The sequence below is a fragment of the Canis aureus genome, chromosome 2 (genome assembly GCF_053574225.1).
Source record: "Canis aureus isolate CA01 chromosome 2, VMU_Caureus_v.1.0, whole genome shotgun sequence".
NCBI classification, from domain to species: domain Eukaryota; kingdom Metazoa; phylum Chordata; class Mammalia; order Carnivora; family Canidae; genus Canis; species Canis aureus.
Window position 1 is genome coordinate 17,945,397 of NC_135612.1, and position 27,335 is coordinate 17,972,731.

At 36.9% G+C, this 27,335-nt stretch overlaps 1 protein-coding gene, 1 long non-coding RNA gene and 1 pseudogene across 46 annotated transcripts in view; 2 read left to right on the plus strand and 1 right to left on the minus strand.

Moving 5' to 3' along the window:
• The window catches only part of LOC144293771 (uncharacterized), a 583,355-nt gene that overhangs the window by 496,950 nt on the left and 59,070 nt on the right, over positions 1–27,335 (minus strand). The gene's annotated exons all lie outside the window — the stretch shown is intronic.
• LOC144293718 (uncharacterized) overlaps positions 1–27,335 on the plus strand; it is a 110,185-nt gene that overhangs the window by 80,514 nt on the left and 2,336 nt on the right. For 6 of the 22 annotated variants that reach the window (XR_013361002.1, XR_013361001.1, XR_013360991.1 and 3 more), the window contains one exon: positions 5,139–5,375. The exons of 10 other annotated variants lie outside the window; for them this stretch is intronic. Coding sequence is in view for 2 of the 12 variants with exons in the window: in XM_077864761.1 (XP_077720887.1) it covers positions 5,139–5,205 (67 nt within the window). In the remaining 10 variants the exon portion in view is untranslated. Of the gene's footprint in view, positions 1–5,138; positions 5,376–5,409; positions 5,451–20,502; positions 20,642–27,335 lie in introns of those variants that run through there. 6 more of the 22 variants (XR_013361025.1, XR_013360972.1, XR_013360995.1 and 3 more) reach the window with 2 other exon arrangements.
• Positions 874–5,132, plus strand: LOC144291465 (cytochrome c pseudogene; annotated as a pseudogene).

A 27,335-nucleotide genomic window follows, 5' to 3' on the forward strand; every position in this document is an offset into this window, starting at 1 on the left:
CAGTGTGTGAATTTTACTGCCTGTTCCTTCTGGTAGTCTGTAGCTACAACCATTGTGTCCTAACCTCCAGACACATGCAAAAAAACAGATCAATTGGTTAGCTGAATAGTTTCAATCAAGATATTTTTGCATATCCTTGAATACCAACTTATCTTTTGAGATCTTATTATAGTATCCTAGTGTTGGGATGAACTTAAGAGTCCTATATCCCAGACATTTAAGCTCCACTTGATTTTATTATTGATTTTTCCAATAAACATGCCATCCAACCAAAGTTGTATTAAGGGACAGGCAGGCTGGACAGCCAAAATGCCAGGCTGTAATGGACACCAAAAATTCTTTAAATAAATTGAAAATAGTCTTTTATTTATTCTTTAAATAAATTTATATATGATTCCTTACATAACTGTCAAATTATAAGTGAAGTCTTTCATTTAGTTCCTGGTCTTACACACACATATATATTATATGTGTGTTATATATTATATTAATATATATGTGTGTGTGTATTCAAAATGTTTTTTCTGTATACATCTATTCAGAAAAATATATACATTATTCATAATCCTACTACTTTTTGTGGAGAATGTATCCTTTCAATTGACAGATCTTTTAGTAGCTCTGTGGAAAAAAAAAAAAAAAAAAACTCACTCATTATGATGGCCTCTGACACACTTAAGGCAGAGGCCGTGGCAAAATTTAAAATATTTACTAACCAGTATAGCAGTGAAACCTGCTAACCAAAGCTTCTTTTTTAGAAAAAAAAAATTATAAAGGGGACTAATATATCTATCTATGCCTTTATTTCTCTAGATGAAATAATCTCATGACTTTCAGAACTGACTTCATTATCTTGTCTTCAAATCCTCTCCCATGGTTTGTCATTCTCTTCCTCTCCCCAAAGACACAGCCCTCACTGGTGAAGACAATCATCCATATGTGCTCCCACCAACAGGAAATACAGCAGGACTACCACTTCTTCCCGTTTTTGGTTGGGTTTTATTTTTAAGATTTTTTTATTTTTTTATTGATGAGAGACACAGAAAGAGAGGCAGAGACATAGGCAGCGGGAGAAGCAGGGTCCCCATGGGACCCCAGGATCATGACCTGAACCAAAGGCAGATGCTCAAACACTGGGCCCCCTAGGCATCCCTCTCCTTTCTTTACAGCATAATTTTTAAATAGTCAAAAAATATACTTTTTGGCAGCTTCATCATGCTGTGCCTTATCATTTATCTTCCTATAATCTTTTCATATTACCTTGTTACGTTCAAAGTTGTGTCAAAATACTTAATTAGAAAAACAGACGCCTATTTGATGACTTGGAGAGGGAACCTGCCAAAGTCATTTGTCCTCCTTTCCAAAATACATGAATCAGAATACCCTTATGTGTAATATATTTATTCTAGCTGCTTATATTAAAATTTGCTCAAAAGAATTGTTTTTCTACTTGCCAATCTAATTAACATTTCCATGACTGTGAGAAGCATCTTTTATACCAATGTTTAATTCACACATCAGTAAGCACTAATGATAAGTGTATTTCCATATCAACTTCTAGCAGTTAGGTATGTCAGTGACAGGCATCATAAAATTAAATAGATAACTAATATTCAAAGAGACTGCAATAAAAAAAATATTGTGGTAATTACCAATGTCGAAAGTGAAGAGTTTTAATCAAATCATTTTCTTGGGTGACCATATTTTCATATAAATATGAGTTTGAGAAATCACAGAGAAGGTTGCTGCCTTCAACACTAAATGCAAATCTAATTAGTGCCTTTTTACTGCAATTAATAACTATTATACTCAGCATTCTTTAAATCTGCATAAATAAGTTCTCTTTGGGGCAGCCCCGGTGGCGCAGCGGTTAAGCGCCGCCTGCAGCCCAGGGCGTGATCCTGGAGACCTGGGATCGAGTCCCACGTCAGGCTCCCTGCATGGAGCCTGCTTCTCCCTTTGTGTCTCTGCCTCTCTCTCTCTAGCTGTGTCTCTATGAATAAATAAATAAAATCTTTAAAAAAAAAAAATAAGTTCTCTTTGGCTTTTCTCTCTCCACCTTACTCTTTTTCCCCTATGTTTCTCATTAATGTTTGGTAACAAAGAAGAGTATTGATTTCTCCTGAAAAACTAGTTACCATTCCTATTGTCCTGGAGATTTCCTCAGGAGTAGGCAGGGTAGATATTTGAAGAGACTTCTAATTCCCTCTATTGCTTTTGTTGTGGCTTTTAACAGTTTCTGAAAGATGCCATCAGTTTTGTATGATAGTATCTCCTAGTGTAAGTTCATCAAAATCTTGTTTTCCATCGGTGCTCTATTTATTTGAGAATATAAATGTCCTTTTGTCCTCCTGTTAAAATTAGATTCTCAGAAACAAATAGCTTTCTTTAAAATAGTACTTCATAATTTTCTGGCCACACTTACAGATGCTGGTATTTGCAAGAGATAGTTATTATGAGCATTAAATCAACATGTACTAATTCATTGAAAAAACAAGCTGATAAAGAAGAATCATTACTTATGCCCTGATACCATAAAATAGTTTAATAAAAAGTATAATAGTAAAATAAAATAGCAATGGGCTAGAAACTAGAAGACTTGAACCATAATCCTGATGCCCACACTTATTTTACGAGCTGTGAGATCATGTACACATTATTTAAGCTCTTTAAGCCTCTTGTTATTTACAAAATGGTGGTGAGTGTGTCAACAAAACTGGATATAGCATGTGAGAGAAAACAAGAGATCAAGGGTGATTAAGCAAATTAAAGGATGATTTTGCTATTTACTGAGATAAGGAAGATGGCAGGAAAATAAGGGAAAAAATGGGTCTATTTTGATGTGTTAAATTTCAAATATCTATAATATATCCAAACCAAGATAGCAAGTGGGCAGTTGAATATACAAGTCTAGAGTTCTGAACAGAAGATACAAATATTAATACTCAGATATTAATAATAATTACTTCCACTCACTATGAACCAAACAATGCAGCTGATGTTGTAAGTTATTTATTCCTCCAAACTGTTGAATTCATAATGAGTATTATTACCATTATTATTATTATTTTCTTTTTTTAAGATTTTATTTATTATTTTGAGAGAGAGTGTGCATAAGCAGGGGTAGGGAAACAGGGAGAAGAAGAAACAGACTCCCCACTCAGTGGAGGCTCAATCCCACCACCCCTGGATCACCATCTGAACCAAAGGCAGACGCTTACCCCACTGAGTCACCCAGGCACCCCTCCCATTATTATTATTTTCTAACACTCAACACAGAGTCTAGTTAAGTAAGCTACCAAAATTTTTGAATGAATTCTCAGCTTCCAAATGAGGAACTCAAGACTCAGAAAAGAAACTTAGCCACATCTATTAAGTAGTAGAACCAGAATTTAAAATTAAATTTGTCTTGGGTAGGACGTCTGGCTTGCGAGTCAGCAACTTTCATGTGCGATGAAAGAGTGATTTTAAGATGAGTGATGTTGAGAAGGCAAGAAGATTTCTGTTCATAAGTATGCCCAGTACCATACTGTGGGAAAGGGAGACAAGCACAAGACTGGGCCAATTCCTCATGGTTTATTTGGACAAAAGGCAGGTTAGGCCCCTGGATTTTCTTACATGGATGCAAACAAGAACAAAGACATCACCTGGGGAGAGAAGATATCAATGAAGTATTTGGAGAATTCCAAGAAGTACATCCCTAAAACAAAAGTGATCTTCACTGGCATTAAGGCAGGGGAAAGCACAGACTTGATAGCTTATCTCAAAAAAGCTACTAAGGAGCAATAGTTGGCCACTGCCTTATCTATTACAAAACAAAAATGTTTCATGACTTCTTTTATGTATACTATATTTAAATTGATTTCATACATCAGAATTCAGACCATGAATGGCTGATAGACTATTTCTTTTGGACAGTCCTGATTGAAATAATATTGGCTTCTGGTGAAGTGAGTATGACTATCTTTTGGAACTTTTATAGTAAGTCTGGTTCAGCAAGTGTTATCACTGTTTTCCCTTTCTAACCACATGATTGGAATTGATTAGTAATGTTCAGCTTTTCACAGAGATAGCAAATGCCAGCTCTAAATCAGCAGGAGATTGGTTTTATATTTAAAGTTATATATAATTGGTTATATTAATATGTTTAAATATTGAGAAAATAGTGAAGGGTCACTGTCCATAGAACAGCAAGACTTAGCTGTGTTTCAAGTCATGTTCATTACCCTATTAAACACAAGAACTGATGATAAGCTGGCACTGTCCACTTTATCTTTTTGGTCTTAAATATGCCAAATTAATTAAAATTCCTTGCATTTAATATATTGCCTTTTGCTTAATGAAAGGTATTTTTGCTTGGCTTATGTATAATACTAAATAAAGAATATTTAACACTTCTCACATTTTATATATGATCTATAAGGTCAGATGCTTTTAAAATTCAGTGTGACAAGATATAGTAGCAAATTTATTTATTCTTTACTAAGCCAGACTAAGTTATAATTCAGGATTGTCTTTTAAACAGCTATTCAAAAACACAACTTTAGAATTACCATATATGTATGATTGGTAACGATGGTACTTTTGCCAACTCCTTAGAAGGATTGAAGTAGAGGAGATATATCACCAGCACAGATTTGTAACTTACGTGATAAGGCTTAAGATAATTAAAAACAAAATCATAGACCATTAAAAAAAATGTTTTGAATTCCAAATGACTATTCTTACCTTTACTGCAGAGGTCACATCAGCTACAATGACTATTCTTAACTTTACTGCAGAAGTCATATTCATTAATTTATTTAATCTACACAATAACCATTTCAGGTAAGAGCAGATGAGAGACTAACACTCAGAGAAGCTGAGTGGTTTGACATCATTATGCATCTGTTCATTATGCCAGGATCTCTATTACCCATAGCTAAAGATGATCATATAAGTTGACCACGCAAAACCTTCTCATGTAAAAATACTTTCATACTCTAAAATTAGAAAACCTATGCTGGGCCTTTTTGAAGACTGATTCTGCAGCTTTCATAGACACTATTGTCAATCGGACTTCAAAACATTTTATCATGCATAACATAGCAAGATAATCTATTACAATCATCATTTGTTTTCTTCTTGCTTCTTTAAAGACCCAAAAGAATGAGAGATGTTGTTCTCAACTACCTCCTAGACAGCAAACGTACCCTGGACTCCTAGAGGTTTGGAGACTCTCTTGCCACAGGGGGAAATTAACAGGGCTCTATTTGGAAATGCTTCTGCTTACAGAGGCCATAGACTCTGGTGAGGGGCCTAGGATTATTGGCCCTATATGGAAGCAAAAGGATAACTTCTCTAAGTCTTGAGAAATAAAAGGTATTTGGGATGTATGAGGGACAGAGACTCCTCTTTTTTTGTACACAGTGCCCAGATGAGGGGGAAGGTTTTGGAGTGGGCTTTGGGAGGTAAGTTAGTGGCTCTTCCCTCTACCTAGAATGTTCTTCCCCCAAATATTCACATGTCTGATTCCACACCTCATCCAAGACTCTAATCACATGTCATGAGCTTCTGAAAGCCTTCCTGATTACTCAAAAAATCGACTCTGACACCCCACCATCACCTTCTCTCTTCTTACTTTGTCTTTTATTGCTTTCCAATTCTGATCTCAACCTGATATTTTATAACATACATATTGTACCTACCTATTTATATATTTATGTAGAAGCTTATTGTTCTTCTCCACTAAAATTTATGCCCTTTGAAGGCAGAGATTTGAGTTTATTCAACATTACATAACTAATACACAGTAAAAAATATTTGTTACGTGATAAGTTTCCCAGATCCCTTGAAAGGACATAAAACATACAAATGTGGGGATCCCTGGGTGGCTCGGCAGTTTAGCACCTGCCTTTGGCCCAGGGCGTAATCCTGTAGTCCTGGGATCGAGTCCCACGTCAGGCTCCTGTATGGAGCCTGCTTCTTTCTCTGCCTGTGTCTCTCTCTGCCTCTGTGTGTGTGTGTGTGTCTCTCATGAATAACTAAATAAAAATATTTAAAAAAAAACATACAAATGTAATTTTTAGAGACCCCCACAATTTAACTTTTTGGAATTTTCAAAATTTTTGTCAAGTATTTTACGTGTGTGTATAATGTATGCTAGGTGAAAATAATAAATAAAACAACCACATATCACTAGTTAGCTGAAGAATTAGAACATTTCAACATCTTCAAAGCCTTTTGTGAGCCCCTTCCTTATCCCACAGGGAATCACTGCCATGAATTTTTTACTTTTTTATCCACCTGCTTTTCTTTACAATTTTGAATGTTTGTTTGCCTTTTCCTTTTTTAAAAAAAGATTTTATTTATTTATTTGACAGAGAGCGAGAACACAAGCAGAGGGAGTAGAAAAGAGAGAAGCAGGCTCCTGGCTGAACTAGGAACCTGATGTGGGGCTTGACGCTAGGACCCTGGGACCATGACCTGAGCCAGAGGCAGAGGCTTAACTGACTGAGCCACCCAGTTGCCCCTGTTGTTTCCCTTTAAAAATATCATTTTCTTTTTGCCTACTTTAAACTTAATCTTTTTTATTCTTTTTAATTTTTTAATTGGAGTTCAATTTGCCAACATATAGCATAACACCTAGTGCTCATCCCATCAAGTGCCTCCCTCAGTGCCCGTCACCCAATCACACCAACCCCCCGCCCACCTCCCTTTCCATTACCCCTTGTTCATTTCCCAGAGTGAGGAGTCTCTCATGTTCTGTCTCCCTTTCTGATATTTCCCACTTATTTTTTCTCCTTTCCCCTTTATTCCCTTTCACTATTTTTATATACCCAAATGAATGAGACCATATAATGTTTGTCCTTCTCCAATTGACTTATTTCACTCAGCATAATACCCTCCGGTTCCATCCACGTTGAAGCAAATGTGGGTATTTGTCATTTCTAATGGCTGAGGAATATTCCATTGTATACATAGACCACATCTTCTTTATCCATTCATCTTTCAATGGACACCGAGGCTCCTTCCACAGTTTGGCTATTGTGGACATTGCTGCTATAACATCGGGGTGCAGGTATCCCAGCGTTTCACTGCATCTGTATCTTTGGGGTAAATCCCCAGCAGTGCAATTGCTGGGTCATAGGGCATATCTATTTTTAACTCTTTGAGGAACCTCCACACAGTTTTCCAGAGTGGCTGCACCAGTTCACATTCCCACCAACAGTGCAAGAGGGTTCCCTTTTCTCCACATCCTCTCCAACATTTGTTGTTTCCTGCCTTGTTAATTTTCCCCATTCTCACTGGTGTGAGGTGGTAAACTTCACATAAGTGAACAATATCCCATGTATTTTCAACTTATTTCTTTGGCTCAGTATATTTGAGGTGAACTCATAGCTGTGGTCCCCTCATTTTTATTCCTTCATAGTATCCCATTGTATGAAAAACACAATATAGTTATCTTTAATAATCTCATGTTTTGCTGCAGAATGTTCAAGTTGTTCCCAATTTTTTGTTATTATAGACAACACAACTATGAAATGCTGGTATACATCTCCCACCACACATGTTCAGGAGTTGCTCTAATCTATACGTCATAGAGATGAATTTGGGGGTCATAGGGAAACTGTATATTGATAAACTCCATATGATAACATCAAAATATCTTCTGAAATGGGTGTCTATTTTTCAGCTGGTATACACAGGTATAGATTCACCAGTTTTTTAAATATTGAAATAATTCCACACGTAAGAAATAGCTGCTGCCCTGAATCTCTTAAGGGTCCCCCTATATTTTCCATAGCCCTAGGATGACTAAACTATCCCAATTTGCCTGGAGCTAAGAAAATTTCTGGGACAAAGGATGTTCAGTTTTAAACCAGAAAAGTTCCCAACAAGTCAAGACAAGTTGGTCACTCTACCTTGCAGCCTCATAGCCATCAAAGGTTTTCTCACAATTCAGAGTAATGTCTAACACAGCAAAATATGACTATTGTTCATTGTTGCATCTTACTATACTCTCAACGACAGATTCTCTGTTCCATTTCTCCCTCTCTTCACCATTACTTGTTATAGTTGTAATGCTTCATTTTTGCTATCCAGGGGCATAAAATGTGTTCTCATTATAGTATTTTCATTTTCCTCATGTGATTGATCATGTTTTCAAAGGATAATTGGCTATTTATGTGTCTTTATGAAAGTGTTTCATCATGCCAGAGAGGGGCAAATATAATCAGCTAGGTAAAATGGCTCCAGGCTGTTCAAAAACTTCATTTTCCAACAGTCTTTTAAAAACCAAAGCTTTGGAAAAATTCTCTGTCCCAGTTTTACTTAGAGAGAGTGGAGTTCCGCCCTCCAAATTGGCCATCAAAGTTTGTACCCTGAGCATCTATCACGATGGCAAAAAAAAAAAAAAAAAAAAAAAAAGCCCTGATATCCAAAAGCCCTTTCCTACTTTTTTTGGATTATGTAAGCCACCTGAGTACCCTGTACCATAGCAAAAAAGAAGAGATTGACAAACGAATTACAACTAATATTGAATATCTAGCCAAACTAAGTTGAATAATTAATACATGGATTTTATTTTACTGAGAAATATACAGCAATAGGATACTGTTGCACCTCCATTTGGGAGCCCATATTCACACACTCTATAGTAGACTCCTCTGACCACCAAACTGAACACAGTATAATCTGCTCTAAATGTGTAATTCATACAAATTAGTATATGTCCAAAACCAGGATGAAAATTAGTACAGTCTTGAAATAGAAAGCAAATCTAAAGGTAGTCAGAGACTGAAAATGAAGTACCATAGTTGGTCCTCCTGTCTTTTAAAGTGTTTTAAGTATGTCTGGGGAAAGTGGGTCAATGAAGGTAACTGAGAAAGGCATCATATAATTGCTGCACCGCATGTGTGATCTCTAAAAACAGTGACATTTCCTGGTTCAAAAAGTTTTTGCCCAAGTTCCTTGGCTGAGAGGAATAAAGCCTGATTTTAACCTTGCTAAGCAATATTTCCGTGGCTTTTACATTCTACCAAATTATATGTTCATGATCTTCTACATCAGTGTATGATAACAAATCTTTTGCTTGTTTTCATTATGTCATGCTTAAAAGAAAAAGAATTTCTTTAGCAATGTTCATAGGGCATTATTCACAATATTTTGGTATGTAGATAGGGAGAGTGGAGGCAGCAGAAGAGCTGGAGTAAGAGAATAAGTGGCTCACAAAACTACGGAGAACAAGCTTACTCTTGAGAAACACAATTTAAGAAGTTTGAGAAAACCATCCAATCCCAAAATGCCTCCTAACTCCTTGTTTCAGTGCCTGGAATTCCATCATCCAACCCTAATTATTAGGCCTTGAAATTTCTCAACAAGAACACCCTACGTGTTTCTTTTTAAAGGCAACTATTTGCAGAATATGTGACTCAAAAATAACATAGTGGATGAGAAGGAAATGGCAGCTAAAACCGCATCAACCAACACAGAAGTTCTTATAACCCCTATAAATGTTTATTTTGCCCCTACTCAATTGACTGAAGAAGCATGAAGGAATTAAAGGCAAGGCTTACCTTCTTTATAGCCCACTCTCATCAACACTACTAATGAGTCATTGCCCCCCCTCCCCAGCCCCTTTACCACTTGTCATAAGCCAAGCAATGACCTATTCTTCGCTACTGCATCTGAAGATCCCCAGTGGAGCCCAACCAGTATCTGACCATTCATTCACCAAGCCCTGAGGATGGAATATCTGGCCTGTTGGTTCTGTTTTTTTTTTTTTTTTTTAAGATTTATCTATTTATTTATTCATGATAGAGAGAGAGAGAGAGAGAGAGAGAGAGACAGGCAGAGGGAGAAGCAGGCTCCATGCTGGGAGCCCGACACGGAACTCGATCCCGGGACTCCAGGATCGTGCCCTGGGCCAAAGGCAGGCACCAAACCATTAAGCCACCCAGGGATCCCCCTGTTGGTTCTGGTTTGTAGGAAATCTTAAACTGCTTCATTTACTAAATACAACAAATGGGGACTTTTTATTTTTAAAATATAAATAATCTATCAACAGAAATGAAATACAAAGAAACAGTTAAGAATTTAAAAACTACCTTTTTGTTAAAACCTGAATTACTATTCATGTTGAACATGTAAGGAATTTTAATGACTACTATGTAGATCATGTATTATTCTGTTGTTTTCATATGCCATATCTTTTCATTTAAAGAGCTAAATCCAAAGTCACTTGGAGCAATAAGAAAATAAAAGAAATCTCTACAAACATGTAAACCCATACTTGGAAAGGAAACCCCTTTTCTCTTTAGATGGGCTTTAGATGGGCTGATATTTGGAGGTGGGACCTTTGGGAGGTAATTAAGTTTATTTTTTTATTTTTTTTTAAGTTTTTATTTATTTATTCATGAAAGACAGAGAGAGAGAGAGAGAGGCAGAGACACAGGCAGAGGGGGAAGCAGGCTCCACACAGGGAGCCTGACGTGGGACTCGATCCCAGGTCTCCAGAATCACGCCCTGGGCCGAAGGCAGGTGCCAAACAGCTGAGCCACCCAGGGATTCCCGGTAATTAAGTTTAGATGAGGTCATGAGTGTTCTCATAATAGAATTAATGCTCATAGAAGAAGAGCTCCCTCTGTGTCTTCCCATGGGTACCCACCAAGCAAAGGCCATGTAAAGACATAACCAGAAGACAGCTATCTGCAAACCAGGAAGAGGACTCTGACCACACACCACATTGGCTGATGCCTTGCTCTGGACTTCCCAGCCTCCAGAACTGTGAGAGATAATGCTTGTCATTCAGCCACCCAGTCTATGATATCCTGTTATAGCAGCCCAAGCTGACTAAGACTTCATATTATACAAAGGCAGGAGAACTGTGCAGTTATTAATATATAGGGTTATACACACAGAGACACCTACACACACATAGGAAAATAACTGTCCTATCTACTTGAAGGGAAGAGATAAGTCAAGCAATTTATATTTTTTAAAATTGAAAGAATCAACATAATTACATACATAGGATGAACACTAGAGAAGAAAATAAAGGATTTGACATAAATCTAATTAGTCATATCAGCAGAGAGATGTACAGGTTGGTTTTAGTAAACACAGGGTGGTTTTTGAGCGGAAAGTAAATAAGTGCACTGAGGTACTGTACTAATCACATTTGTTCTAACATTGACCTTATAATAATTAAAAATTGATGCTTGAAACATAATACAGCTGTGCAATCATATTTAAACCTAATCATTTCATAGAGAGAGGAAAGTTGTACAAAAAGGTCAAAAACACTTTAATTTCATGACAGTAAATTTACTCTTTATTCCCAAAGTGAAAATGTCTAATTTCTAAAAGAGCAAACCAATAATTACTTATTATAAAGCTATTTTAGTCAATACTTAATTTCTCTATATTGATTAGTGTTTAGACATTTAAAATGTACCCTACAGCAAGAATATGTGTACAATACTATTCTCTCTACTGATGTTTGTAAGTATTACCGGTATTGATTTAAGACATGTCTCAAAAATGCCAAACTTAATAGAATCATATAAAACGGGGTTTGACTCTTTTAAAACTGGAATTTAATTTTTAAATGTTTGAATAATAGTGTCCTTAAAGGTCTCTGTATCATGATCGCTATTCCTGCCATTACATATTTTAATGACTAAACTGTGCATTATAAATTCCGCCCCTCTCCCGAAAGTAATAGAGAAGGAAAATATAAAAATGATCAACTCTATCACTCACAACTGGAACAAAATGTTTTCTTTTTATTTTATGTACTTCTGATTGTAAAATAAGGACTGGGATATTATCCCCCCCTTAACTTGCATTCTGTGTAAGTTAGAGCTCTTTGCAATAAAACGAAATGATGCTTCATCAGGATGTTACTGGGAGTACCAAGGCAATTTACCAACTTTCTATCATTAAGTCTGAGAACATCACTGTGAGGCAGGTATTAATATAACACTTCTCTCTTGAGGAATTCAGTGCACTTTACATAACTTTACTTTATTAACTCTTCCTTGAGCTGGGCAAAAAGGCTAAGTAAGACACCTATCCAATGTACCTCATAGCCAATGATTGCATAAAAAAAGAAAAAACTATCCAGTCATATGCTTTAAGTTCACTTTTACTTCTAATCTGAAATTATGACCAAAGAGAAGGCCAATAGGTTTTACTCCATATATTTAGCTTCTGTTAATATTAATTTTTAACAGATTTCAATTTTATAAACATGAAGTCAGAATTAAAACACCTAGAGTATTGATCCTATTAATTCTTAAGCAGTAATAAGATAGAAAAAAATCAAAGGTAATAAGCAACTTTTCCCTCTATTAAAATATGCTCGAAATGATGAAAGCAGAATATGATCCGGGGGACAGGTATCACAACATCTTTAAGTAAATTTATGCCTTTCTTAGCAAGAGTGCAATGATGTACAAATGAAGACAGCTAGAAGAGAGATACAAAGTGAAGGACATAGAAACACTAATAATATCTAATAGTGCTTCCCAAGTGTCAGCCACTACTTTAAAGAATCCACATGTATTAACTCATTTCATCCTCACAACAACTCCTTGAGGCAGGTAATATCCCCATTTGATAGATAAGGGAACTCAGGCTCAGAGAGCTGAACCTGCCCTAGATCACAAAGCTACTAAGTAGCAGAGCCGGGCTACAACCCAGAAAATATGATTCCAGAGCTCAGGTTCTTGGCTAATTTTCTAGAAAGGAAGAAAGCTGTCCACAGAGGCCTCAATCCATGATATACCTTATCATAGAGTTCCAAGTCCACAAGTTCTTTCCATTCAATTGCAACATTTCCTGCCTCACAGTCAAACTCACAATCAACAGAGAATCATTGTTCAAGTTTGTGCACTGTGCTTTCAAAATATGACAACAGTATTTAGAAGAGGGTCACAAGAAGGTAGTATAGTATTATCAGGAGTACAGTACTTTAACAGGCTGCCATTAGGCAAGTTACTTCCATCCAAGTTCCATAAAATAGAGATAATGGAACATTCTTCCTGATGTTGTAGTCAGAATTAAACCAGTTAATATTAAGTGTTTAACACAGAGGTTCACAGGTAGTAAGCACTCAATAAGTGGCTGCTATTATAATAAGCTAATATAAAATTATGTGTGCCATTCTCAAAACTCTGAAATTCAGAATTAACAGTGAAGTTAAGCACATCACAATACTGGTGATAAATTGAATTTAATTGATTCTTTTATCAAATATATGTTCTCTGTATTATGCATGATCTTATTTAATCCTTAGAATAAACCTAGAATTGAAGTGTGGTTAGTTTTACTTTTAGATAGGAGAATCGGCTTAGAGACAACTTGCCCACTATTTTGCCAAAAGTAAAATCACATGATCAATCAATTAACTAGATGCTTCCCACAAAGCAGGATGAAAACCAATAAGCAGGGAGATTATTTGAAAAACTCTTCTCTCTCAAAATATAATGAAACTGAAAAAGTTCCTGGGCTAAAGGTCACCTTGTTTAGCTTTGCTATAATTAGACTAATGCTGCACCCAGAGAATAGTTAGAACAGAGATGATTAAGAGGAAAAATACTGCCCCAAAATACATCCCCCATGACCAGCATATACCAAGTGCTTCGATGCCTTCCATCAGAGCCACCAAGGAAAACAGCAGGGTCCAAGGTTGGGGTAGGAGCTTTCAAAGGGGACAGTGTTAGAGGGAGGCAGGCAAGAACTCTGCACTAAGGAGCTGGGGCCCCAGACAAAGGGAAGTAAGACTGTGATTGTGTACAGCAGACTTGCCTGGAATTAGCCTCACCTGAACCCAAACATCCTACAGAGGTCTTCTTTTGGTCTATTGACAGAAATCTTAAAAAAAAAAAAAAAAAAAGAGAGAGAAAGAGAAAATACATTACATTAGTCCTTCTTTGAATCCCCTGAACTTTAACCTACCACTATTCCCTAAATTAGAAATGTCTTAGTTATGCAAAACAAAAATACCTCCTGCTGAATTAAAACACTATTTCCTCTTTCTCTCTTAACGTACATAAAAAGGTTTTGTCATTTCCATAATATTTGCTGTATAAAGAAAATTACTTATCATTCTCATTTAAAGAATATGATGCTGATTATAATATATATTTTATTTCTACAATGACTGAAAAAAGCTTTATGTGGAAGAATGGAAATTCACCTTTCAATGGCTAATGTACAAGCCAATATCGAAGATGTGGCAGATAAAAGTAATTGTATATAAAAAGAGTCACAAGCACAATGATACAGGGTTCCCTTATACAGGTGTGGAGAAAAGTGAAAAATAATTGAGCCTTATGTCAGAAAGAAATATAACTGAAAATGTATCCCTACTATCTCAAGAACCTCTAAGAGCTTGCATTTCATTATCAATTACCTGGCAGCAACCTAATCGTTTCTTCCATGTTTAGAATATATGGCCTCTCTTGATAATTCAAACTTTTAATCATTGTCATATAAAGTAAACCTTTTCTTATCTAACTCCAATCACTCATACGATGTGACTGAAGCATCCAGCATGATGCTGAGAACATACCAGATAACTACATAAACCCTGGCTGATGGTACGATTTCGGTTTCTTTCCCTTTTCTCTGACCTTAGTGGAGACAGGAGAAATGCTTAGACAGAAACACTGGCAAATAGTTAGATAGAAGAGGAAGTTGATGAGGGACAAATCCAGAGTAGAGCTGAGGAAAACAATGTGGAATGACTCACAGTGCCCTAGTACAGTAGGATCTATTTTAGAAGACACAGCCAGCCACCAACAAAATACGCATTGCAAAACAAAACTTGCTAAAGCATACACTCAGAAAATAAACTGCTTCACTGCTTTCCCACTCAATTCCATGTAAATAATTCCCAAATTATCAACCTCTTTCTAACCCTGACCTCTCCCAGAATTCCAATTCCACTGGGGTAGTAAGATGGAATATTCTTTCTCCATGACTCACTCTGTCCTTCTTCCATGGTTTTACTGCAAGTATGGAAGGCATCATTGGTAGGACCTAGTGAGGAGAACCATTGTGGGTTGCCATAGTGAGCCACTGACATTTTAGTAGGAGTAGTAATCAAAATTAACAAGGAAAAATGTTTACTTGCCTTGCAGATCCTTCAGTCTCTTGAATCTAACGTATAGAAGAGACCTGACAACACTTATGCTAGAAGTTAGAGAATCCTTGGGGAGAGGGTAGAAAGCTCACTGGAAACAGTGAAGTAGGTGATAATGGTTAACAGCATGTGTCTCTGGTAATGGAATGGACTTGTCTGTTATTCCCTGTAATAAAGGATCCAACAAAGGGATTAAATTTGGATCCCCTGGAAGCACCTCAAAGTTAAAATTAAACTTCCCCAAGAACCAGTTTCTGCTGACTTCCTTGTTTGTTAAGGGTACACTTGTTCTCTCAGGCTCCAAACATGAGTCATCCTGCCTCATTCCTCACCCACCCCCACTATATCTAATTAAATACCAACTCGGGTCTGTTTTTCTCTTCAGCACTTTTTTTTTTTTTTTTTTTTGCAACTTTCTGCTGCTTTCTTTTTCCCATTGCTTCATCTCTAATTTTGTTTTGACTTCCCACCTGGCTCCCTGACCATAGCCCCTCAACTATTTCAGACATCTGGCAGGTGGCTTCTGCTTTGAGTATGAGCTCTGCCTTGATTGGGTCATTGTTCTTATCAGAAATATTCTGGTTTCTCCCTCCTCTGCTCTACAAATACTCCAAGCTACTTCCAAATGCACCCCAAGCTGCTTCTCAGTCTTACTCCTGCCTTTCTGGGCACCAGCCATGCTGGCTAGAATCCTGCTCTCGACCACTTTCCTGCCCTGGAGCCCCACCATTTCTTTTCCCTTTAAGACAGTCTCCCCCAGCCCCAGTGCATGCACACGCGCGCACACACACACACAAACACACACACTTGTTTTGGTGTCAGTTCAGATGTCCTCCACTCTTGTAAGTCTTGCTTCACTGTCCCACAGATCCCCCATCAGAAGTTTTTCCTGCTGTTCTAGAGCTTTTGGTTGCCTTCATTTTACAGCAAAACATATTACTTCGTATCATACTTATTATTTTTACTCATGTATCTTACTTTCCGATCCTAGGCTCTCTGCCCTTCCAAGAACTATGTCTTACTATCTTATATCCCTTAGTACATGACCTGCTGCCCCTCACAGACTGAGTGGTCAGCAGCTAGTTTACGTGAACAAATGCAGGAACAAAATGGCTATCCCAGATACAGTTTTCAAACAGTGCTTTTTTTTTTTTCTTTTTTTTTCTTTTTTTTTCTTTTCAAGCTTTAAAGTGACACAGAAATACCTGTGATGCTTACTCAGATATTCTGATTCAAAAGATCTGATCTGAGAACCAAGAATGAATATCTTAAATGCCTTAAAAACTAAAATTCCATTAATTCCCATGGAAAAAAAAGTGCTGCCTAGGCAATTCATAGTCTGAGCTATTGAGGTAGATCTCACACTATCATTTAAAAAAAGCTTTTAAAAAACTGCACACCTCAAATTAGCAAAACAATTGATGCTCAATAATAATAAACATAGAAATCATTTGGAGCTATTTTTCTATATTAAGGATCACTTATTAGGTAAAATAAATCAAGCAGGATAGTATTTCAGTTGATAGCTCCTGCTGAAAATAATTTCCATTCCAAGCAAAAAATTTTTCTCAAATATTTCCCATAATGCACTATCTACAGGTACACAAAACTAACAACTCTTTCCTTATACAAATGGTTTTGGTTTGCTACAGAAATTTTGTTTTCCAAAAGTTCAAAAAAGTGATTTTAAGATTGTACAATGGTAGAGAGTAGAAAGGGGAAAAAAATATTTTCCCTCTCTCTATAATAGAATGGAACCATTACTTTGTCTATCCATAGTCAGTCCTCATCTTGCTTTTCTGCAGCCATTTCCCATGTGTCAAGCTTACTTGCACCTTGGAACCCCACCACAGGGTCTGTGTTCTTTAGCCTAGTTTGAGCTCTTAGGGAACTCACGGGTTCTTAAGGAAGACAGTGTTCATCAAGGAAAGTAAGTAAACATAGAGAAAAATGGGATTTTTCCTTAAAAAGTCTATGAATTCAGAGAAAACTATCTTTGCTATAGAATTTAGAGATGGACAATATAAATTATATCTAAGCATAAATTCTAACAATTTACATTTTATTACAGTAATTTTTTACAACTAATATAAAAAAGAAAATTTTACCTTTAAAGCATTAACTTTAGTTCTAAAAATATAGCTAAGAGGTGCCCGGATGGCTGTTGGTTAAGGGTCTGCCTGAAGCACAGGTCATGATCTTGCAGTCCTGGGACTGAGCTCCGGGTCAGGCTCCCTGCTCAAAGAGGAGTCTGCTTCTCCCTCCCTCTCTCTGCTTCTCCCCCCACTCATGCTCTCTCTCAAATAAATAAAATCTTTTTAAAATGTGTGTGTATAAATATATATATATGTGTGTGTGTCCAAAAGGCTGATTAAATATACTATAATTAATTAGAATAGTATATAATCACTAACATGCTGTAAAAATCTTCTCAATAAAATAATATTAAAAAATTTAAGAACCAATTATAAAAGACTATATAAAAATATAACATTTTACAAGACACATCCAATCATAGAAAATAAACATAGAAAGACATTCACCAAAATGTCAATCATGGCTCTTTCTGGCTTTGGGGTTTTTTTTTTTTATGTTGTTCTTAACCCTTTATCTATTTTATAAATTATAATAAATGTCATATTTTTGTAACCAGCGCAAAAAGAAGGAAAAGTCTGGATTGTAGTGATTGCTGGGTCACCTTGAGCAAATTGCTTAAGCTCACTCAGCCAGTTACTACTTCATCTAAAAAAGTGGGCCAATAATTATACCAACTTTACAGAGTTTGGTAATAATTAAAATAAATAATATAATACATGTAAAATATTTAGTACTGGTATATGGAAAAAATAGGAGTTTGAAAAGACCAGCTAAAGGTGTTGCATAGGAACTTCAAGTTTCACCTCTTTTTTTATTCTTAATCAGTTTAATCATCAAGCTAGTCTACTCTTGAGTTCAAACTCTCATAAATCAAATAATTGTTTCACTAACGTGTGGGGGTTTGTTGATACAAAGAACATAACTATGGCTGTGGCCCAAGTTGATATTTTCCACTAGCTGCATTGCACATTGGTGGTTTCAATAAATGATCATAATAGCCAACAGGGGAAAGAAAAGAATTATCTTTTGAATCCATGCTCTTCGGGAATTCTACGAAGGAAACACATAATTGCTAGAATTTGGCTGGTGTATTGAACCTGGTGCATGAAGAAAAGTCATGGGACTCCTAATGATAGAAAATGGTCCAGACCTCAGGTTTGTATGTCACCAAATAAAAATAAATCCTTTAAGCAAAGTACTCTAATAAAACCATGTTTTACTTCTGGGTACATTTTAGTCATTTTAACTGGAAAAAATATATTGTTATTCTGTATAATTATTATACTTTCATTTTTCTTGGATGTATGTATCACTGTTAATCAGTTAATAATCTGACTGAAAACATTCACAAGTTCAGGGATATACTCCTTCCTTCCTTCCTTTATTCATGCACCCAACAAATATTTATTGGTTAGTCTGTGCCACTCAAAATGCAAACACTAAGGACACAAGGAAGATCTCTTCTGATGGAGCACAGAGAGAAAAGACTATTCAAATAATTCCATGAAAAAATACATAATAAAAATGTAATTGATGCTACAAAGGAGAGATAGTACAGTACCAGGTGAAGAGTACAGAATGTGGAATTAGAAGCATCAAGCTATTAAGATGCTGAGAGTTCGCTATCATGTAAAGAGGCTTCTCTCATACCCCTCCCATCCATCCCTACCTCTCATTCTCACTGTGTGTGCTGCGTCCTGAATGCCCATGATGGACTATCTGCATCAACGCTTTAGCTTTGTAAATTGAAAATGTTAAGCTAGGGCTGTCATAGCTATAAAATACCACGGATTGGGTACCTTAAAACAACAGAATTTTTTTTTCACAGTTCCTGAATACTGCAAGTCCAAGATCAAAAGCAGGACTGGTTTCCTCTGAAGCCACTCTCTTTGGCTTGCAGAAGGCAATCTCTTGCTGCCTCTTCACATGTTTTTCTCTCTGTGCCTGCCACATCTCATGTCTCTGCCTCTTTTTATGAGGACACTGGTCAGGTTAGATTAGGGCCACCCCCTCAACAGCCTCATTTTGATTGCCTTTTTAGAAACCTTGTTTTTAGATATCATTATATTCTGAGGTACTAGGAGTTGGGATTTCAAAATATGAATTTTGCAAGGCCATGAATCAGCCCATAACAGAGGATTAGGGGACAGAGGTGCCACGTATGGTAGTGCCAGTTACACACTGCACAACTCCAGGATGTGTCATCCACGTCACAATTATAATTTTTTCTAATTTTTTATGGAAATTTTTCTTGCAGAAAGCTTTTTAATTGAACACTTCCTGAAGAAAGAGTTACCCTTTTCTAGCTTTCACAAAGACCTCCTGGGAGAGCCATGTTGCTCCATAGTAAGAAACCCTTCCTGGCCCCTGTTTACCCCATCCTCCACACCTTCCTTAAAGAGCGATTTATTTTGAATGACTAATATAGTTCCATGAAGGTCATATGCCTACAATCCCATAATAGAGGCAATGTTGGGTAGGATTAAACAGGCAACTTCCAGAATAAAATGACCTAGGCCTCAACTCCAGTCCTACCACTGTGTTACCCTAGGCCTCATTCAACACCTGTAGACTTAAGATTCCTCTCATGCATACGGGGCACCTGGGTGGCTCAGCGGTTGAGTGTCTGCCTTTGACTCACGGCATGATCCTGGGGTCCTGGGATCAAGTCCTGCATTGGGCTCCTCACAGGGAGCCTGCCTCTCCCTCTACTTATGTCTCTGCTTCTCAGTGTGTCTCTCATGAATAAACAAATATTTAAATTAATTAATTATCTTTTGTTTAATAAACAAAAGAGTCCTCATGCATAAAATGAAAGTGGTAAATGTACCTACTTTTTAGGGTTAGTGTAAGAATCCAATAAGATTACACCTATTTGGAGTATAGGTATAAGTAAACCATTGTATAAGTAAACATTCAATAAAAGCCGATAATGATTTGAATGTAGTTTCAAGAGGGCTGCAACTACACTCCAGTATATACCAAATATTTGGTAGAACTCCTGACATGGAGAAAATATTCCAGACTTGTTAAATGAATGAGTTTCCTAAAGGAATCAAGACCAGACTGCAGAATTCCTATCTACAATGGACAATGGGCCTCTCATCTCATGAGTGCATACACATCCTCTAAACTGCCTAGTATGGGGTCTTATGTCCAGTGGGTCCCAAAATGTCTACTAAGTTGCCATAAGGTTAAATAAACATAAAATATATTAATATGATTTTTACCGTTGCTTTTTCTGGGTGAATTTTCTTTATGTGACAAAAAAGCTCCTCGATGTATGAGAAGTGCTACATGATTACAAATGCTTGTTGCTGGAGTCCTGGAGATGGACAGTGGTGATGGTTGCACAACAATGTGACTCTAGTGAATGCTACTAAATGGTACCCTTCAAAACCAGTCAGAATGGTAACTTTTATGTTATGTATATTTTACCACAACTTTTTTTAATGTCTACTAGTGATTGTATGGTGAGAAAAAAGGGAAATTTTGCTACTGAACTACAAAGTTGTTTTGAGAATCAAGTAAGATACCACAGTGCCTGGCACATGGCAGAAGCTTGATAAAAATTAGTTCCCTTTTGCATTAGTTCTAGGTCACAACTGCCCTTGATGGTGGTGACAGTCACTCAGAATGTTCACCGTAGTTCCTATTGCCAAATAAAGTTTCCTCTGAGAGGAAAAAAAAAATCTCCAACCCTTGTAATGTTTCATGTCCTGATACTGTAGATGGTGACAACAACCCCTCTGGAAGAAACCTTGCAGCTTGGTCTCTGTTATGGTCAATTTTAGTATCATATATTATCAAGTGTCATAGGAAATGCTTGACACTATTAAAAGAAGTCATGACATCTGTCCATTTTGGATAGGCATCTGTAATATTTGTTTCAAAGTAACATAGATTTTTTTGGCACCTAGGTGACTCAGTCAGTTAGGCATCTACCTTCTGCTCAGGTCGTGATCTCAGGGTCCTGGAATCCAGTCCCACATGAGGCTCCCTGCTCAGCAGGGGGTCTGCTTCTGCCTCTCTCTACCTCTCACCCCGCTCATGTTCTCTCTCTCTCACTCTCTCTCTCTCATTCGCTCACTCTCAAATAAATAAAATCTTTTAAACAAAAAAGATTTCAAAGTAACATAGATTTTTTTTTCCATTACAGCTCTAGTGAATTTATGTGCCTCTCTATAAAGTAATTCTATAGGAGTTGAGGGATTAGAAAATAGAGTCATTAACTCTTTCTTCAGAGAAAAACCACAGGAACCTACAAAGAAGGAATAAAAGATATAAATAAGAATTTCATATTTAATATACAGTCAATAGTTTATTTTTAAAAATATATTCCTATTTGCCTCCTAATTATTCTCCTTGAATTTGACTATTTTTTTAAATCAACATATTCTTGATTGCCTGAGTTTAAATAAATCATGGCCTGATCCTGAGAACTTGGCAAGAACATCAATGACTTTACATCTGGTATCACACACCAGCTGCATGTTGAGGGAATGAAAAGCTTTTCTATTTCTTTACCTTGCTTCATTAGTGAATATGTGGTGATGCATGCATTACCGCGTGTGTGCAGGCTCAGCTCCCCATATGGAGAGGCATCCAGCAATGTCACAAAACTCATGCATCATTTGCTATGATGCTGAATTTTCGAAAATAATAAGATGATATTTTTACTGAAATCCTTTTATCTGTGATTGGACATATGTTTTTTGTTGATAGGGCTATATACTTAATGTATATTGATAGAACCTGTTGCAAAAGTCTCTAATGGAGAAATAACTTTAACTGTCACAGCTGAACATATGTACAGTATGGTACCCATCTTCAAATCATCATACAGTAAAAAACAATAATTTCCTTGCCAAATCTATGTCCGACACATTTTCTACTTAGTTCTTGACAACTATACTTCTTACTGAAAAAATATCTGCACTGCAAGCTTTGTGGCTATTTAATTAAAGAAATCTTTATGTGTCCTCATTCTCATCACAGTTACTTGCCTTATGTTTGCATACTGTAAGTTTAACAAACACCTCTTCTTATTAGTTATCTATTGCTGGGCAACAGCCCAAAATTTAATGACTTAAAATAACAATAATAGTTTATTGTCTTGAGCTTTCTTTGGGTCAGGAAGTTAAGAGTGGCTTAGCTAAGCAGTTACGGCTCAGAATTTCTTGTGAGGTTACACTTTAGGTGCCAGAGCTGCATTTGTCTTAAGTTTTGACTGGCTGAAGGAGCCACTTCCAAGATAGCTCGCTTTGGTGATTGGCAAGTTGTCACTGACTCTTGTGGCAAGAGGTTACCATTCCTTTTAATCTGGAATTCTCTAGAAAGCTCCTTAAGTGTCCTTATGGCATGACAAATTCAGCTGTCACCAGAGAAGGTGATCTAAGAGAACAAGGTAGAAGAGGCACTGCCCTTCATAATCTAGTCTTGAGAGTCATACGCCAGCACTTCCACCATAGTCTATTGGTCATACTACCACACCGGGCACAATATAAAAGGGGAGTACATAAGGGCATGAATATCAAAGGTAAAAATCTTTGAGGGCCATCATTAAAGCTGGCTACCACATTCCTAAATAATTTTTCTTCAAATTTGTAAGTTTTCATTGTACACACACTCCTATTTGGTTGAAACCTGATTTTGCACATGTTCACTATTCTGTCTTGGCAGAACACTAAAATATCTGCACAAAAGTAAAAATAGAGGTTCTCAACCATAGTAATTTAATCAATCTAAAAATTATAAGTCCATCCATAGTTAAATAAAGGAAAACATTTTTCTGATCTAACAGCAAAGCTATTTGTAATCCACTGAAAGTATTTACATAATAATAAAACAAAAATCACCTTAAGTCATTGGTTAAAATTATATAGATCAGGAAACTAATTATTTGAAGGAACTTTGCTGCTCTTATTCAATATTCTGAGGTAATATCAATCATTAATCTCAAACTAAATTATTTTCTTAGTAAAATAAAACTTTTGCATATGTCTGATCTTCTGAAAGCTTTTAATTAATGATATCTTAAAAGAAGAGAATTATTTTTAGGGTTTTTTTAAGATTTTATTTATTCATGAGAGACACAGAGAGAGATACAGAGACATAGGCAAAGGAAAAAGCAGGCTCCATGTAGGGAGCTCGATGTGGGACTCAATCCCAGGTCCCGGGATCATGCCCTGAACCAAAGGCAGATGTTCAATCAGGTGTACCTTATGGGTTTTTAAAACAATGAAAAGGAAATATTCATGCAGAACATATTTGGTACCCACCTTAATGATTCAACAAATATGTCTGAGCACCTTTTGCTTTGAGATATTCTGGGGATATATAGAAATCTAAGCCAAGCCATTGCTTTCAAGGAGTTATGCCTTGTTAGGCTGACAAGACAGGTTAACTCATACTTTAATGCTAAACATTGTGCAGAAAGTATCGTAAGAGACGGAGAAAGTGCACTATGAGTTAGAAGAGGGAGAGATCAATTCTAATTGGCAAACCCAGCAAAGCATATGGAATATTGGCATTTGAGGCAACTGTTGAAGGATGAATAGGTTTTAACAGTAGGAGATAGTTGAGTGGCTACTACAATGAAAGGATCAGCAAAATCAAAGTGTAAATGGAGGAAATCATGAAGTCACTAATACACACCACACTCTCCTCATTGTAGGCACATTCTCCAAATATTCCCCTATTCCATATTCCCACATTCTCCATATTTCAAGGTGAGAGTCAAAGTAGATTCTGATGCTCCAATGACTATGTCTACTCCTCTTCCATCCTTTATCCAGTGCAACATTGACATGACCTTCTACTGGTTCTTGGTTCATAATTTCTGTGTCTGGTTTTCCTGACATTCCATCAGTACTATAATTTACACACTATAAGTAATTTTTTGCTGTAATTAACTAGTGAGGTTTTCTGTATAAGTTTTAAAATTTTATATTCTGAAAATAAAAAAAGCTATGGTGTCAGACTGTATTTTCCAACATGATCACAAAAACAGCCTGAGCTGTGGTCTCAGCTCTAGCTACCATCTGACTGCCACCAAAAGACAGATCTCTAGTGAGAGCTGGTTAGTTGAGCCTAGTCCACCTCAGAACCACTAGAGGTAATAATGAATGGACTGTTGTTGTTTTAAGCCATTATGCCTTTGAGTGGTCTGTTTCAGAACAGTAAATACTGAGGAGAGATTCTGATACCCAGAAGTGGGGCATGACAATAACAAAATCCTAGGACATGTAGCATTACCTATAGGGCCAGGCTGTGAGCAGAAAGTAGGATGACATTAAGGAGACTTAGTGGAAACCAAAAGAGCTTCCATGAAAGCATTATGGAAGCCTAGAGGGCTTCAAGGGGGCTGTCATAGAAGGCTCAGGCAAAGTACGGGAAATATCATTGGAAGCAGTTAGGAAAAGGCACCCTTATTTTGTAGAGGGGCAAAGTATGGCAGGACTGTTGCCTGTGGTCATGTGGAAAATAGGAAATGTACCTAATGAACTCCAAGATCTAGCTAATGGAGCTTTCCAAGCAGACTACTAAAATTGCCACCTGTCTGCGTCTCACTGCCCATGATAAAATGAAAAAACTGGAGATAAGCTAATGAATGAACTGTTAACAGAGGAGCCAAGATTTGCTGGGCTTCAAAATAAAACTATTTCATATTCTCAGCCTCCCTAGACAGCAAATGATTCTAAAATAAAAACTACTTTCTGGGAAGAGATCAAATCTACTATACTATCAGGAAAACAGGGTCCAAAAATGAAACTAAGGACATGACAGTAAATTCTTTCTTAAGATTTTAGAAAGATCTTAGGTGATACCTCGCAGAACCTTCCAATCAGACCAAACGCTTTTCAAGAATTGTGGGAGTGTTCTCTGTACATCTTCTCTGCAAATATTGGGCCTTTAAGAATCTTAAAGGATATCGTCCCATAGCAGTGTCATACTGAGCCCAAGGTAGAGAGGGCTTAGCTTGAAGAAATAGTATTATAAAGTGATACATTTAAACGCACAAAACAAATAATGTTCTTAAGAGAATTATTCTGGTGGAACCATAGCGAAGCTGGCCTAGAAAGAACAAACACTAAATATTAAATAAAAAGGACTTTGAACCTGCACTTTTTGCAGGCAAGAAGCAGGCTGAGAAAGCTATTCCATTACAAACTCAGGATTTCTTATTAGGAAAAATAAAAGGATGACTTTGAGGGCAGAACCAAAGGCCCAAAAGGTAGGACCAATAGTCATGACAAATACCTACCAGGCAAGTGGACTGAGCCCTAATCCAAGCTCTTGGAAACATGCTAAGAATCAGTGACTGCTTTACATCTCTTGTTTTACCCTTGAGAAACTATCTCACAGTTGTATGTTGGGGTGTGGGAAGAAGATAGGTCTCTTTAGTTCATAGGAGTTCAAACTGAGGGAAATGGGATACAAGAAGGTATATCCCAACAACCACATTTTAAAAGCCTTATCTGCCCATGGGCCTGATTTTGATGACAAGATCCTGGACTTTGAGCAAATGCCATAATGGAATGAGACGCAATGGAAGAGGAAGGGATAAGTGTATTGTGCATATGGGAGAGAGATAAATTGTTATGGCAAAAGGGTAGACTGTGACTCATAGTACTTTCTAACATGACCACAAAACCTCCCATACCAGACGCTCTTCTTACACTGTGACCCTGAGAGATCATTCCTCCCGATCTTCCTTGAATCTGCACAGGCCTATGGCTGTGGCAAAAATGATGTGACTTCAAAAGATAAGCTATAAGAGGTAACACAGTTTGTATCAGAGCCCCTTAGGATGTTTCCTCTTGGAATCAGTCACCATGTCCTGAGGAAGAAGGAAGACTTCACTGAGAACCACTTGAAGGTGTTCTAGCCAACAGCCCCAGCTGAGGTCACAGCCAAGAGGCAGTATCAGCTTACAGACAAGGGAGCAAGTGATCCTGTGAATAATCCAGCCCCAGCCACTAAGAGACTATATCAATGAATATTGATCCTAAGTACAAACTACCTAGCCAAATCCAATTAACCCCAGAATCATAAGAAAAAAATATAAAATAAATCCTGTTGTTTTAGACCACTAAGTTTTAAAACAATTCATTATGTAGTAATAAATCATTAGAACAGTAACTATTAAAGAAATTATTTACTTTAATTCTTATCAATGCCAAAAGGATTAACAATATTAGAAACTAGGTTTTGTTTCTACAAGTATTTTTTAAAGTAATGTCTTTCTCTTATACAAAGGTTTTCTTTTAAGGTGATGTCTTTCTTTTATATAAAAGTATAAGAAATCTCTTGTAGTCAATGTATGTTGCTCTTTGACTGCACACCCTATCCTCCAGGTTCAGGTTGATCCATGAGTGGTTCCCATTATTCAGAGAGTGCCATGTGGCTCATAATATTAAGATAGTCTATGTATAGAATGAACGAGGTAGGTATAAGCCAAATTGCTGTAACAAAGAATCTCCAAAATATAACTAAGGAAGCAAAGAAGATTATTCACTCTCATTTAACAGTCCAGAAGTGAGCATTTCAAGGCCAGTAAAGGGGCCCTGCTTAAGTTTATCCAGGGATGCAGTCTTTTCATGCCGTACCACTTCCAGAAACCTCCTAACATTATTTATCTTCATCTGCAAAGTCAACACCACTCTCTAGCACCATATTTACATTGTCATTTGCAGGAAGGGGGAGACAGAGCAGACGGTGACAAAAAACTTCTTTATTAAAGAAGATTCCAGAATCTCCACCCTCATTATTTCTGCTGTCCTCCCATTGACCAGAACATAGAGCTATCCCTAGCTTCAGGGAAGGCTGGGAAATGCAAACCATGCCTGAGCAGATATATACTTAGTTTCGGTACAAAGATTCTTAAAAAGCCCTGTGACCCCTGTTTCTCGGTATTCACACCTTCACATAATCTCTCGACTGTGGATGGGACCTGTGACTTGCTTCTAACCAGTAGAATGTGATAAAGGTAATGGGATGCACATGATTACATTACTTAAGACTGTAGGGTCCCACTTTGATAGGAAACAAGAGAGTGAGGGCAGTACCCGTCGAACGTCCAGCATAGAAGTAAACGCTACCA